Source organism: Leucopleurus acutus (genome assembly GCF_964270905.1).
Source record: "Leucopleurus acutus genome assembly, chromosome: 10".
NCBI classification, from domain to species: Eukaryota; Metazoa; Chordata; class Mammalia; order Artiodactyla; family Delphinidae; genus Leucopleurus; species Leucopleurus acutus.
In genome coordinates this window covers 44,194,821-44,210,838 of record NC_139153.1, presented here as the reverse complement: position 1 = coordinate 44,210,838, position 16,018 = coordinate 44,194,821, and the positions used below count along the sequence as shown (strand labels likewise).

Below are 16,018 nucleotides of genomic sequence, written 5' to 3'. Positions count from 1 at the left end.
TTTGCACCGGTGTAGACTGCGTGTATCACACGTGGCGGGGATTGGGGCTGCGGAGTGCTCCTTGGGCCATTGTCTCCCAGTGCGTGTACAGCAGGGAGCAGAACTGGAACAGATGTCTGTATGGTTAGATTTTTCTTGCCCGCCCCCCGCCCCGGTCCCCAACTCATTTCCATACTTTTCACACAGCATGGGCTCCAAGAGACTCCATGGCCTCTGGTAAAGGGCCCCAAGTCCCAGAGGGAGGGCAGACCTCTCCCAGCTTGATGAGACCCCTCCTTCCAAAGGAGTTTCTTTGGGCTCTTTTGGTTCTCCCCCAGTGATCCTCTCCCATTTTTCTCTCCTATAGCCTGATGCCTGTGATTTAGGCAAACCTTCACATTTACATCCTCACTTCTGATCCTACAGACAATGGCATACTTAGCTTTATTACTGCCTCGCCCATCAAAATGTAACTGCCATAGGGTCACAAGCTTCATTCACTGCTCTACCCTCAAGTGCTTAGAATTATGTGTGGTCTAGAGTAAGCACTTAATATGTTGATTATTGAATTATTTTACTTGAGATTCTTTGCAGAGGTAGAATTGGAAAATTCTCAGGTTATGTGTAAGTGAAACCCACTGAACTTTTAGCATGGATAGGAGTGCAGTAGGTTCTTCTCTACTAAGTGAGTTCAATGTTTGGCATGTAGGTTTGGAGCAGGTTTTTCACAGGTGGAGTTCAGTAATCTCATTCTTGCCTTGCACAAAAAGTGTGGATTGCTCAGGCAGGGTCAGAAGCACCGTGGCAGTAGTGACATTTAACATTGCATACCTGTTTTATTTAAATATGGATTCCAACAGGATCCCTAATTGTTGAAGAGTACGCTTTAAAACACCTTGAGAATCTAGGAATATATTTACCAAACAAAAGATGTGCAAAACCTCTTTAGAAGAAATTCTAAAATTTTATTGAGGGACATAAAAATGAGAATCTGGGGCTTCCCTGGTGGTGCAGTGCTTGAGAGTCTGGCTGCCAATGCAGGGGACGCGGGTTCGTACCCCAGTATGGGAAGATCCCACATGCCGCGGAGCGGCTGGGCCCATGAGCCATGGCCGCTGAGCCTGCGTGTCCGGAGCCTGTGCTCCGCAACTGGAGAGGCCACAACAGTGAGAGGCCCGCGTGCAGCAAAAAAAAAAAAAAAGAATCTGGCAGGATGTAGATTGTTCATGGACTGAAAAACTCCATACAGTGAATCAGTCAATTATAGTCACTAAATCACAGTCAATGCAATCCCAACTGGCTTTATACTGGAGCTGCACTAGGTTGAAAAATTTGTGACAATGCAAAAGGTTCAATAATAACCATAACATTTGGAAAAAAGGCAGGCGGACCATGCTACCCATTGCTATAGTGGATTATAAAACTCCAGTCAACAGGAAAGACAGTGTGGCATTGGCCTGGGGACAGTCATAAGAACAGTGGGGAAAGAGATGAGCCAGGATCACACCCTGTATTTTTAAGGCAGCAGTTCTGAGCAGTGAATAAAGGACAGTGCTTTAGTACTAAGGGTTGTGGCTGTGTTTTCAGAGGATTTTATAGATGACTGTGAAATCTGACATTATCTGGTGAAGCTAGAGTTTGAAACCCCGAGTGAGGAAATTTCCGGACACCAGGATCTATCAAAAATGTTCAAAATAGCTCTGCTGCTAATGGCCAAAATGTGAGAACAACTCAAATGGCCACTGCAGTTAGAGGTCATGGATGATTCTTTGGGAACATGGCAAGAGGGGTGAAAAGCACAAAATAACTAAGGGAAAAGAAGCAAGTCACACAAGATATGATTCCATTTATAGGAAGCTCAAAAACAAACTAAAGAATTCTTGATTTGATCACCTTACCCTTTCCAAAGGATCGAAGGAGAGAAGCTTGTGACTTCAGGAAGGAGCATGAAGATTTTCTCAGGTCTTGGCACCTTCCTACTTGGTAATCTGTGTAATGGCTTATTCTCCAAGAATACACAGGTATGTCTTTCATGATCATCTGCATGTATATTTTACTCTTTAAAATTATATACTAACAAAGGACAATGTGATACATTGCTCTGCATCACAGCTCCAAGATTATCCCCTGCTAAGGACACTTGGGCCCAGAAACATCATCTCTTGCCCAGAGCCACACATTAGGAACGGGCTGAGCAAGGCTTTCATCCCAGGCCTGTCCCATGAACTGAAATAAATGGACACAATTTTTAGAAACTGTTTATTTTCCATCAACCTATTTCCATTTTAAGAGTTTGTGGAAGAACAGTTTAAGACCACTCAGTGGTTGTTCCTACCCACTCAGTGGCCTGAGCAGTGGGAGCTGCAGACCAGTCTTCAGTGGCAGGCTGAGCACTCCAATCTTCTGTTGAGAAAAATACCAAAAAAAAAAAGAGAAAGCCATCAGCCCCATTCCCATAGTATTTTTGTCACCCCCACCACCAGCAACAATCTGCCTTGCATTCCAACGGATAACACATTTCAAAGGACAAAGACAAAAGAACATTTCAAAAGCACCTGAATTCAACCTGTCAGGTTATTAGCACAGCTATGGCACACCGAGACAAAACCCTTTAATGCTAGTATGTGTGTGTGTGTGTGTGTGTGTGTGTGTATATATACTGTATGTACATGTGTATATACGTATAATGTACACATACATACACTAAGTGCCCTACATACGAACCTTCAAGTTATGAACTCTCGAAGAGAAAGTGCATTCGCATGTCCAATCACATAAGTTAATTCACATGTCTGTGTACACTGTCATGTGCCTGCATCCTCTACAAGTGGTTTTACTTTTGTGTACTGTACTGTATAGAGCACACACAGTTACAGTATCTTTACTTCAAGCCCAGGATGTCCAGAAGCAAGTGTAAAAGCAGTGGTGATGTAGCTGGTACATACAGTACTACCGAGACATCACTGACTCGTTTTTCAAGGAGACAGAACTGAATCCAGCAGGGAACCAGACCTGTGCCATCAAGGTCAGGCGTGAGTGAAATTACCCTCCACCTCCGATAGTTGATGACCTTTCAGCTCTACCATCTCCCTCCCACCTCCTCGCCCTCCTCCAGTCAGTAACACTTCTTGCCTATTCACTCGATACCAATCCCTGTATGCCAGCTGTTGTACTGTACTATAAGATTAAAATTGTTTAATTTTTTCTTTTTTATGTGTTATGTTGTGTGAAGTGTTATAAACCTATTACAGTATAGTACTATATAGCCCATTGTTAGTTGGGTACCTAGGCTGTGTTGGACTTACCGAATGTGCTCTCAGAATGGAACTCGTTTGTATGTACAGGATTTACTGTATACGTATATATAAAGTGTGCGTATATATGTATATATATGCATGTGTGTGTGTGTATATATATATATATAGTGTGTGTGCGCACACACACATATGTATGTTACACTGGAAACACAGAAGTTCTAAACCACCAGCCTGATGCCCTTGGATCTTGATACGTACCAGTGGGGAACTGCTGAATAGGCACAGAGGGCACCTGCACACCTTCGGACCAGTCCGCCACCTCAGGCTGAGCAGCAGTGAACTCAGGAGCTGGAGCAGTCCATTCACCCTGAAATTCCTCCTTGGTCACAGCCTTCTCAGCTGCCGCCTGCTCTTCCTTTTCAATCTGGTTTAGAAAAAAATTTTTTCGTTTATAGGGACTGACAGACTTTACTGCCAAGCAGCACAGACTAAAGTGTCCAATTTGTTCATGTTACCACAAGCCTTTGTGGAGGAAGCTCACCTCTTCAGGATCTCTGTAGAAGTAGAGATCAGGCATGACCTCCCACGGGTGTTCACGGGAGATGGTGCCACGCATGCGCAGAACTTCCCGGGCAAGCATCCACCACATCAGACCCACTGAGTGCGCTCCCTGCAAGAGTGCCAGGTTATTATAAAGTGATACTCGGCGAACCCCAAACAGCAAGCACCTCCCATTCCACCTAACAGCTGGGTCCCTTGGTACCATGTGAACAGACATGTCTTAGTTTAGAAGTGTCTATAGTATAGCAGAAACTAACACAACATTGTAAGGCAACTACACTCCAATAAAAATAAGACTTTACTTATTTAACAAGATTATTCCATAACTCTGGTTCTCAACCTTGACTGCCACATTCTGGAATGAATCATGGGGATTAATCAAGAGTCCACTCTAGACAACAAAATGAATTAACCTGGGGTCAGTGCCTGAACACTGGTAGTAGGAAAACAAAAAACCTTTGCCTGATTCTTTTGTGTAACCAGTGACAAACCAGACTAATTTGAACCATATGCAACCCACCTTTTTAGGATCTTACATCAGGATACATCAAGTTAGTCTGAAAACAGAAAGGCCAAGTAATGCCTGAGAGGTCCAGGAGTAAGAAATAATGGAGAAAAGCAGAAGAAAACACAGGCCATTTTTAAAATGTTTTTTCATCTCTCCTTAAAGCTTTCATGTATTAAAATCATACATTTGTAGCAAGTATTACTATCAAACTCCACTCATTGGGCCAGAGACCCTTGTGACGTTAGCGAAAAACTTGCCCCTCATGTAGCACACTACCTACACTTGTGAGTTCATCGGCCAGTGGCCTCAACTCCAAGCTCTAACAATGTGCAGAGGAATGTCTGTCTCTAGAGCACTTATTCTCCAGCTCTAGTTTAGATCATAAAATTGTTACCTTGTTGTTGCATGGGATGGCAATGTCCACATACCGCAGAGGAGAGTCTGTGTTACACAGAGCAATGGTAGGCAGGTTAACGTAAGAGGCCTCTGTGAGAGGCTGGTGGTCAGCCCTGGGATCAGTAACCACCAGAAGTCTTGGCTCCCGGAAGGCTGCCTGGATCTGGTTAGTGAAGGTTCCAGGAGTGAAGCGGCCAGCAATAGGAGTGGCTCCAGTGGCAGCAGCAAACTTCAGCACAGCTCGCTAGAAGAATCAATATTAAGAGTTAACAGTGCTCCAGAGATGGTGCCATCTTGCAGAATTGCAGGAGTTCTGCAATTATAAATGGGTCAACACCAAGTGCTGTAATCACATGAAGCAGCCTATCTAGCCAGAACCTCCCGAAATCCCTTACTCAAAAATGAAACCATCAAATTAAACGTTCAAAACATCCAGTAATTCTTCTATATCCTTCACTTATTACATGAAAAATACTTACAAAATTAGAGCCAAAAAACATGCCAAGCACTGCCAAGCACGGCCCACCCCTAGGCCCTCTGCTGGGGATGCTCTTCCCTCGTATCTGAGGCTCACTACTTCCTCACTTCTGCAGGTTCCAGAGCCAACCAGCCTGGTTCAAGTACCAAACAGGTCACTTACGAGTAACTGGGGCAAGTTACTCACGTGTCTCCAAGTTCCTCATAGAACTGTAAAAATTACAACACACAGAACAGTGCCCGGCATCCAGTAAGCACTTCTGTACCGGTCAGATTTTGTCACAGCCAACCTATACAGAGCAGGAGTTCACCCACCTTTCTTATCCTCTAACTCTACAGAAAGCTTATTTCCTTCACCCCTTCAAAAACAGACTGCTTTTCTGCTATATTCCAAGCACTCAGCAAGCACTGCCTGGACCAATCTAGATACTCAGTAAATTTTCGCTGAGGGAAGCACGGAGTGGTCACTAAGTTCATTCTACAGCAGTAATTAAAACTGTCAGCCATACATCAAACCACAGAGGTCGTCATAAGCCAGCCTCTGGGGAATAACGCCGTTAACATACATCTACAGGGGGTTCCAATCAGGATAGTGGAGTAGAATGACATGGAACTCACCTCCTCCCACAACTACGTCAAAAATACATCTACAAATGGAACAACTGTCACAGAACACCTACTGAACACTAGCAGAAGACTTCAAACACCTGAAAGGGTAAGAAAGCTCTCCACATAACTGGGCTGGACAAAAGGAAAAAAAAGAGGAAGCAGGATGGGACCTGTGCCCCGGGAGGGAGGTGAAGAAGAGGAAAGGCTCCCAACACCCTGGGAAGCCCCCTCAACGGTGGGGAGATCAGCTGGGACAGAAAGGGAGCTCCTAAGGCTCAGAGGAGAGCACAACAACTGGCTTGTGGTAGGCATAACTGAGAGACCTGCACGCCCCAGCCTGAGATGCGTGTCCGTTAGTACAGGTGGGGGCTGGGTGCTGGGTTTAGAGGACAGACCCAGAGAGATGACTGGTGTTGGCTGTGCAGAGATAGCCTGAAGGGGCTGGAGAGTGGCACAGCCACAACCAGGAGTGTTTGTGGAAAAAGGCCGGGCCCACCACAGAAGGGAAGCGCCACTGTTAAGTGGCATGCGAAAAGAAGTGGGGTCACCAGTGCAGCCTCTTGCAACTGGGACGGGTCTTGCCTAGGCAGCTCTGGGCTTTGTGGGCACGGGCACACGGGGGCTGGGGCTGGGCCAGGGTCTGAGCTGCCTCCTACAGGGGATCCGGGTGTGCGACTACTGCTGTCCTGGCACCTGACTTCAGTGGACCTGCGTGGGTGGCCTTGTGAAAACAACACCTGAGGGACACCAGGGCTGACTACCAGCATTCCCCGGGTTACGATGGGGCCGAGGGCAGTGCCAACAGCACAATGGGTGACAGGTGGCACCACAGAGCACACTCACCAGTGAACAGCTCCAGCAGAGAAAGACGCAGTGGCTCCTCTCCCTGTGGAAACGCTCCAATCCAGTCTACCTTACGCCGCAGCTCAGCTCTGGGGGCTTCTACTCTATAATAACAACTAGGGAGCACATCCTGCCTCTGACAGGGTAGTGACAACCACAGAGTAAACAACATCCAGTGCAGGCTCTACTCACCACACCAGTCACACCTCCTGTCAAGGGGATGATGGCCACCATACACTGAGGAAAGAGGCAGCAGGCACCCACAGTAAAAACAGCCCACACCAAAAATGTTAAACCCAAAGAGGCTATACAGTGACATTCCCACATAAAAATAGCCCTCTAAGGGACCTCCCTGGTAGCACGGTGGTTAAGAATCCACCTTCCAATGCAGGGGACATGGGTTCAATCCCTGCTGAGGAAACTAGATCGATCCCACATGCATGCCATAACTAAGAGTTTGCATGCCACAACCAAGACCAAGACCAACCAAAATAAAATAAGTTAAAAAAAAAAAAAGCCCTCCAACACCACAGTAGATAACTTTCTCAACTCATAGAGCAAGAGAAATATAAGTAAAATGCAGAGACAGGGGAACCACTCCCAATTAACAGATCAAGAGAATTCCCCTGAAAGAACAAACTACGAAAAAGACCTGAGTCTAACAGACATTGAGTTAAAAAAGGAAATAATGAAATACTGAACAAATTGAGAAAGACTATCAACAGAAATGCAGATTACTGTGAAAAGGAACTAGAAATTATTAAGGAAGAACCAAGAAAAATCAGAAAATTCATTTGCAGGGACAAAAGCTGAACTAAAGGCAATGAATAGCAGAATGAATAATGCAGAAGAACATTATGTGTAAGACAGTGATCTATCTTCAGAAGAAAGTGATTTGGAAGATAGAATGGAAATCACCCAATCAGAACAGCAGACAGAAAGCCAAATGAAAAATGAAAGCAATATAAGGGACCTATGGGATAATATAAAGCATTCCAACCTACACATAACAGGGATCCTAGAAGGAGAAGAGAAAGGAGATTGAAAATCTATTTGAAGAAATTATGGCTGAACACTTCCCAAACCTAAAGAAGGAAACTGATATCCAGGTACAAGAAGCACAGAGCATCCCAAACAAGATAAACCAAAACAGACCTATACCCAGACATAATAAAATGCCCCCCCAAAGGATTCTAAAGACTGCAAGAGAAAAATAACGAGTTAATTACAAGGGAACCCCCATAGGGCTTTCAGCTCATTGTAGGCCATAAGGGAGTGGCAACATATATTCAAAGTCCTGAAAGGGAAAAATCTGCAACTCTACCCAGCAAGATTATCATTTGGAATAGGAGAATTTCCTCAGACAAGCAAAAACTTAAAAGAATACAGCAATACTAAACCTACCCTAAAGTAAATACTGAGAGATCTTCTCTAAATAGAAAAGAAGAATCTATAGGAAAGGGGGAAAAAAAAATCACAGTTGGAAAGTAAATCACTTAAATAAGCCAGTAAACAGATTTTAAAAAGAAATAAAAAAATTTCTCTTAAAGCGATAACCACTTAAAGCAAAAGGATAAACATGAAGATGTAAAAGAGGACATCAAAATCACAAAATGTGGGGGATGAAAGAAAATGTAATTTTTTCTTCTAGAAAGTGAGCCTGTATGACTACCAGTCTAAGTCAAGTTGATATGGGAAGGGGTTAACATATTTGAAAAACAGGGTAACCACAAATCAAAAACACAATAGATTCACAAAAACCAAGAAAACAAAAGCAGAATACAAAAGGAAATCATCAAACCACAAAAGGAAAAACAAAAAGAAAGAGACAAATAAGAAATATAAAGTCAACAGGAAAACAATGTTTAAAATACCAATAAAATTACCTTAAATGTCAATGGACTAAATGTTCCATCAAAAGACAGAACAGCGGATTAAAAAAAAAAAGGGCCTACAATATGCTGTCTACAAGAGACACACTTTAGGGCAAATGATACACGTAGACTGCAAGTGAGGAGATGGAAAAAGATATTGCATGCAAACGGAAATGACAACAAAGTGCGGGTCGCAATACTCATCAGACAAAACAGACTAAAAAAAAAAGGCTACATAGAAAGATAAAGCAAATGACATATGGTAAAAGGATCAATAAAAGGAGAGGACACTATACTCATCAACAGGTACCCAAATACATAAAACAAATACAGACATAAAGGGAGAAACTGACAGGAATACACTAATAATAGGAGACTTTAACACCACACTCATATCAATGGACATATCTGGGAGAGAGAAAATCAATAAAGCAACAGAGATCCTAAATGATACAACAGACTTAAGACATTAGAGCCGAAAAAGCAGAATATACATTCTTTTCAAGTGCACACAGGACATCCTGAGATTGACCACATACTAGAGCACAAAATAAGCCTCAACAAATTTAAGAGCATAGACATTATTCCAAGCATCTTTTCTGACCACAACTGCATGAAACTAGAATCAACCATCGAAAAAGAAACAAGAAAACAACAACTGCATGGGAGACTAAACAACATGCTACTAAGAAACCAGTGGGTCAACAATGGAATCCAAGAAATTAAAAAATACCTTGAGACAGGGGCTTCCCTGGTGGCGCAGTGGTTGAGAGTCTGCCTGCTGATGCAGGGGACACGGATTTGTGCCCCGGTCCGGGAAGATCCCACATGCCGCAGAGCGGCTGGGCCCGTGAGCCATGGCCACTGAGCCTGCGCTCCGCAACGAGAGAGGCCACAACAGTGAGGCCCACCAAAAAAAAAAAAAAAAAAAAAAAAAACCTTGAGGCAAATGACAATGAAAACACAAAATCTATGGGATACAGCAAAAGCACTTCTTAGAGATTAAATTCACAGCGATACAGGCCTTTAAGAAACCAGAAAAATCTCAAGTCAGCAGAAGTAAGTAGATAGATCAGAGAGGAGGGACTTTCTCTGCTGGTGCAGTGGTTAAGACACGCACTCCCAGTGCAGGGGGCCAGTTTGATCCCTGGTCAGGGAACTAGATCCTACATGCATGCCACAACTAGGGAGCCCGTGAGTCGCAATTAAGCTCATATGCCACAAGTAAGGAGCTGGTGAGCCACAACTAAGACCCAGCATGACCAAATAAATAAATATTTTTAAAAAAAAAGATCAGAGAGGAAATAAAATAGAGATTAAAATAAAACCAAGATCTGGTTCTTTAAAAGGGTAAACAAAATCGACAAACCTCTGGCCAGGATCACGAAGAAGAGAGAAGACCCAAATAAAATAAGAAATGAAAGAGGAGAAACCACAACTGATACCATTACAAACAATTATATGCCAACAAAAAAACATTATGAACAATTATATGCCAACAAACTCGACAAACTAGAAGAAACGGACATCTTTCTAGAAACATAAAGCCCACTGAAACTAAATCAAGAAACAGACAACTTGAACAGCCTGATTACTAGAGATGAAACAGAATCTGTAATTAAAAAGCTCCCTTCAAACAAAAGTCCAGGACCAGATGGCTTCATAGGCGAATTCTACCAAATATACAAAGAACTGGGAGAAAATATTTGCAAATGAAGTGACCAACAAGGGCTTAATTTCCAAAATATACCAAGAGCTCATACATTTCAATAACAAAAAAACGAACAACTGAACTGGGCAGAAGACCTAAACAGACATTTCTCCAAAGAACTACAGATGGCCAATAGGCACATGAAAAGATGCTCAACATTGCTAATTATTAGAGAAATTCAAATCACTACTACAATGAGGTAACACCTCACACTGGTCAGAATGGCCATCATGAAAGTCTACAAATAAAAAATGCTGGAGTGGATAAGGAGAAAAGAATACCCTCTAATCCTGTTAGGGGGAACGTAATCTGGTGCAGCCAGTATGGAAAACAGTATGGAGGTTCCTCAAAAAACTAGAGTTGCCGTATGATCCAGCAGTTCCACTCCTGTGCATACACCCAGACAAAACAGTAATTCGAACATTCAGGCACCCTAATGTTCACAGGAGCACTATTTACAATAGCCAAAACATGTAAACAACTGAAATGTCCATAGACAGATGAATGGATAAAGATATGGCGTGTATCAACAGCGGAATACTACTCAGCCATTAAAAAGAATGAAATAATGCCATTTGTAGCAACATGGATGGACCAAGAGATTATCACACTAAGTAAAATAGAGAAAGACAAATATCGTATGACTTCACTTACACGTGGAACTTAAAATACAACACAAATGAACATATCCATGAAAGAGAAAAATAGAACAGACTTGTAGTTGCCAAGGGGGATAAGGGATGGGGGAGGGAAGGACTGGGAGTCTGGGATTAGCAGATGCAAACTATGCTATATAGGATGGATAAACAAGGCCTTACTGTATAGCACAGGGAACTATATTCAATATCCTGTGATAAACCATCATGGAAAAGAATATGAAAAGAATATATGTATATGTAACTGAGTCACTTTGCTGTACAGCATAAATTAACACAACACTGTAAATCAAATACTATACAATAAAAATTTCTTTAAATGAAATTAAAAAAAGAGCATCTTACTATCAATACATTAATTTAAAAACTGTCAAAATCCAAGTCAAATTTTTTTAAATTAGAAACAGGGTGAATGAAATCCTTTTAAGAGCTTTAATGCTTTTATAAAGCATGTTTTTAAAAAACCCGTTTTCTCAGCAGAAAAAGGAAATAACTATCAAGATAGAAATGGGACAAAAAAGACTAAAGTTTTACCTTACTTGCCATTAAAAAATACTAAGCTATTTTTTATTCATTTAAGCTGGCAAAGATTACTCTTGCTTATGAGACAAAGACTGGGGGGTACCCTACCCTCAGAAGACCTTCCTGAAATATTCTGAAGTTGACATTCAATTTTTTTTAACCCAGTATTTCATCATTTTAAATATAAAAAGCTCACTGCAGAAAAATGTGGTGAGCCACTTTAATAGGGTCATTCCTCGATATTTAGTGGCACAAGAAAACACACAATGACATGAAAACATGAACCGTGACATACTGTCAGATGCAAAGTGATAAATATACTGAAATGGTTGAATTTTGGCAATTCCTCTGACTCAGGGCAATTTCAAATGATTTCTGAACAGTGAAATTACGGGTTATTTTTTTCTTATGCTTTTCTATACATCCCCAAACATCTTTAGGTTTTGTAACAAAAACCAAGCATATTGTTCCACAAACCTGGCCAGTATTCCTGGAGGATATGACACTGACATCAGCTGGGTTTTCAATGGCAACAATGGCACGAGCTGCCAACAGAAGCTTCTCCCAGGTTCTCTTCAGATTTATGATGTAGATGCCTAGACACAAGGTTTTGTTAACACCTAGCCAAGTTTTAAAAGTTAACATTCTTCTAAAAAGCTGAATGCATGTGGCAGCGAGTACTATCAAACTCCAGTCATAGAGGCAAGCTCTACTGGTGTTAGCGAAAATCCTGCCATTAATATAGCACACTTCCGACACTCAGAAGTTCATTGGCCAAGACTGGCCTCCACTCTGAGCTTTAATAGTGTGCAGCCTTGATTCAGTAGGCAAAGTGCACCTTCTCCCTACTCTTCCCCTGTACTAACCCGCCCTCAGGCCCCCCATGCAGAAACCCACAAGCTCTTACCTACTTCTGGCCTCTTACCACTCTTTTCCTCTTATCTTCTGCCTTGATGTCAGATTCATCCCCAACTCCTTTAAACCCTGCCACTCACGCACCTAATTCCTTCAGTGGTTCTAAGCTGAAGAACTTAATGCCTTCCATATTCTCATCACAACCTACATTCCCTTTTCTGATACATTCAAGCAAGCCAAATTCCCATCTGTGGCCTTTTCTCAGAATTCAGCTTTACAAACCTCTATCAGTAGCCACAAAATATAAGGCACCATGGGAGATAAGTTATTAGGAACTAAGCTGACGAACTTCCTCTTTATGTTTACATCATGCTTCTTCATGGCCCAACCCAGGTCACATAACCTAGCAATAGCCACTCTTCCACTGGAGTCCAGAAACCCTTCCTTCCAAAAACCACCAGAGCACTTTTACTCAGTTTTAAAGCTTCGTACCCATCTAAAGATCTAGTTTCATCTGTTACTTGGTGAGAGCCCGCCAAGGCTGATATTTTAGAAATCACTTCACTCAGCACTACCTATCAGAACAGAAGCATCAAAACTTGTCCTTACAGCTGGGATGACCAAGAAAAAGAACCCTAAAGCAATGACTGACCATCACTTTTCCTTTTGTAGATGTACTGTTCCATTTGGAAGTCAAGGTTGGTGCCACCTAAGTGGGTTCCTGCTGCAAGGAATTTGAGGACATCTTCCTCCTTCATTTGCAGGACATCAAGGGCTCCGGACATTGTTAATGTTTCCCTTTAAGTTACGACGGGAATCTGAAAAACAGTAGTTAACAAAAGTCCTTTACACTCCAGTGACAAGTGGGATGAGGTAACGGGTGCATTCTAACTCCTCTTGAGAGTCAAATGACTCAATGTTTAAATCTAACCACCTTGACAGATGAACGGATAAAGATGTGGTACATATATACAATGGAATACTACTCAGCCATAAAAAAGAAAGAATGCCACGTGTAGCAACATGGATCCAACTAGAGATTATCATAGTAAGTAAATCAGAAAGACAAATACCATATATCACTTACATGTGGAATCTAAAATGACACAAATGAACCAATCTATGAAACAGAAACAGGACACAACAGACTTGGTGGTTGTCACGGGGGAGGGGTGGAGTGGGAGGCTGGGATTAGCAGATATAAACTTTTATATACAGAATGAATAAACATGGTCCTCTTCTATAGCACAGACACCTATATTCAACACCCTATGGTAAACCATAATGGAAAAGAATGTTAAAGACGAATGTATACATATGTATAACCTAATTACTTTGCTATATAGCAGAAATTAACACATTGTAAATCAACTATACTTCAATAAAAAATATCGATAAACTTGAAATAATCTAACCACAGACCACACCTCCTAGTGTCAGGCATTGGGCTTAGTCTAGTGGGATGAGACACATCAACACCTTGTAAAATATGCCACACCTTGTAAAACTGCTGGAAATCCTGCTAAAGAGTATTATGGAGATGGACAAAACACCCAGATAATGAAACTAAACGAAAATAGTGAACTGAGACTTAATAGTTTTCAAGGTACGCAGGACTTAGACGTGGAACAGCAGCCATGTTCTAGACTATTCTAAAGCTGAGCAAAGGTGAAGTTTATTTTCAAGCCGACTGAAGCTGGGAGCTTTGGCATTACTTCTCCCTGCGATTACAACTAGTTTTCCTCAAAATCAGGCAGGAAAGACAGGGCTGAACCCAAGAACAGCCTCCTCAAACAGACATTAGGCAAAAAGCAAAGCCACCTCCTTGTTTTACACTTAATGAGACCATGAAGCATGGAGGAATGGCGTCAACAAGAACGTAAATTAGACTTTTGATTAAACTCTGTGACACCTTAAGAGGGAACTCTGACCATAAAACCCAGAGAGCTTGGCCGAGCACACAGGCTGCAGGTGACTGCTGTACCACCTCACACGCCTGGCGCTCGTATAGCAAGGGAAAATGGCTCTTAGAGCGCAGGTGCGGTGGCTTCTGGAGGCGGACGGGGAAGAGCAAAAACTGATGTAACGAGGTGGAATCAAAATCCCACTCCGATTCTCCCAACAATGAGTATTCCGCCCCTAAACAAAGAAATATGCGCCCATTCAAGGAATTAAAGTGAAATAAAAGGCGTGGGGGGGTGGGGGTCAGAAAAACCCCTCGGTGCGCTCCTCACTCGTGAGGACGCCCGCATTCTTCTCCGAGTGCGTACTTTCGCTTCTGCCCATTCATAAATTGCTTTTTTGTTTCTCTCTACACCTCAGTCTCTGTGTCTTTTTTTTTTTTTTTTTTTTTACAATTAAAAAAAATTTCTTTCCTTTAACACCGCGAGGCATGCGGGATCTTAAGTTCCCCGACCTGGTATCGAACCCGGGGCCCCTGCAGTGTAACAGCTGAGTCTTAACCACTGGACCGCCGGGGAAGTCCCTGTATGTGCCTTTCTTTGCGTCCCCTGTCCGAAATCTTTCGGACAAGCAGAATAAGAACCTGGACCTTTAATTTAGCCTGTCCGGCACCAAAAAACCTCGCGAAGAACCTTAACTCTTGAACGGAATACCACGAACGGGGAAAACAGACCAACCCAACCAGCTGAAAAAAACTGGAGCCTAGGTCTCTGGGTTTACCGCCGAGTGTCGGTACCCGAAGCGACCGTAGCGCGCTGCGTAGACCGGTCTCTCTGCACCCCTAGCCACCGGCACCCCAACTCGGGCCCTCAGCGGCTGGAGCGCGACCTCCGCCGGCTCCCAGGGCCTTGTGGGAACGCGCGGGCCCGAGCCCGGCCACGTGTAGGACGCCAAATCCGAGGGAGAGCGCGCCGAGCCGAAAACAGACGCGCTCCGCCTGCGGGCTTCCACCCTGGTGCTCGCACCACTCGTCGCGGCAAGAAGCTCGTCTTGGTGGCCCTGGGGTACGCCCGGACGCCACATGCTACTCACCGAGGACAAAGCCGCATGGACCCTTATCTGGCGCGGAAAGAACGCGCGGGCGGAAATGACGTCCTTATATAGTCCGCCTCCAGCCAATGACAACGAAAGGCGAGCGGAAGCGCTAACAAGGCGGGAGTTGTGGGGGCGGGTCTTCCTCCGGAAGGCGGGCTGCGGCGCTGGCGCGGACGCTTTCGAACGGCGGAAAAGGGCGGGCCGGTTGGAACACGCAGTTTGCGACCAGGGACGCGGGCCGGAAGTCAGCCAGGCAGTCAGCCAGCCCTCCACCGTATGGATTCGACCTCTCGCCCAGCCTTTTTTGTACCTATTGAGCGGGTCCTTCACCTAAGGTGCAGTTTCCTTACATGGGAAGGGGTGTTGAACACAAGCCTGTATTGGATAAATAAAAGCTGGAGAAATTATTTTGCATTTTTGGAGGACAAGTTAGAAGTGTGTAATTCAGATTTTCAAAAAGTTATCTTAGGGCTTCCCTGGTGGCGCAGTGGTTGAGAATCCGCCTGCCAATGCAGGGGGCACGGGTTCGAGCCCTGGTCTGGGAAGATCCCACATGCCGCGGAGCAACTAAGCCCATGCACCACAACTACTGAGCCTGTGCTCTAGAGCCCCTGAGTCACAACTACTGAGCCCGCGTGCCACAACTACTGAAGCCCACGTGCCTAGAGCCCGTGCTCTGCAACGAGAGAAGACACTGCAGTGAGAAGCCCGCTCACTGGAACGAAGAGTAGCCCCCGCTCGTCGCAACTAGAGAAAGCTCATGCGCAGCAACG

At 43.7% G+C, this 16,018-nt stretch overlaps 1 protein-coding gene across 2 annotated transcripts; it reads right to left on the bottom strand.

The window, feature by feature from the left end:
* Positions 1 to 2,237: 2,237 nt before the first annotated feature.
* Positions 2,238 to 15,281, bottom strand: RPSA (ribosomal protein SA). 2 transcript variants are annotated; one of them, XM_082848770.1, is made up of 7 exons: positions 15,243 to 15,281; positions 12,901 to 13,066; positions 11,871 to 11,989; positions 4,700 to 4,945; positions 3,778 to 3,906; positions 3,495 to 3,660; positions 2,238 to 2,382 (listed from the first exon to the last, which is right to left on the bottom strand). In XM_082848770.1, the coding sequence occupies exons 2-7, from the start codon at positions 13,031 to 13,033 to the stop codon at positions 2,288 to 2,290; spliced, it is 888 nt and encodes a 295-aa protein (XP_082704896.1). In that variant the 5' UTR covers positions 13,034 to 13,066; positions 15,243 to 15,281; the 3' UTR covers positions 2,238 to 2,287. The 2 variants fall into 2 exon arrangements, with proteins under 2 accessions (XP_082704896.1, XP_082704897.1); XM_082848771.1 differs by having other exon boundaries at positions 2,248 to 2,379.
* Between the last annotated feature and the right edge of the window lie 737 nt (positions 15,282 to 16,018).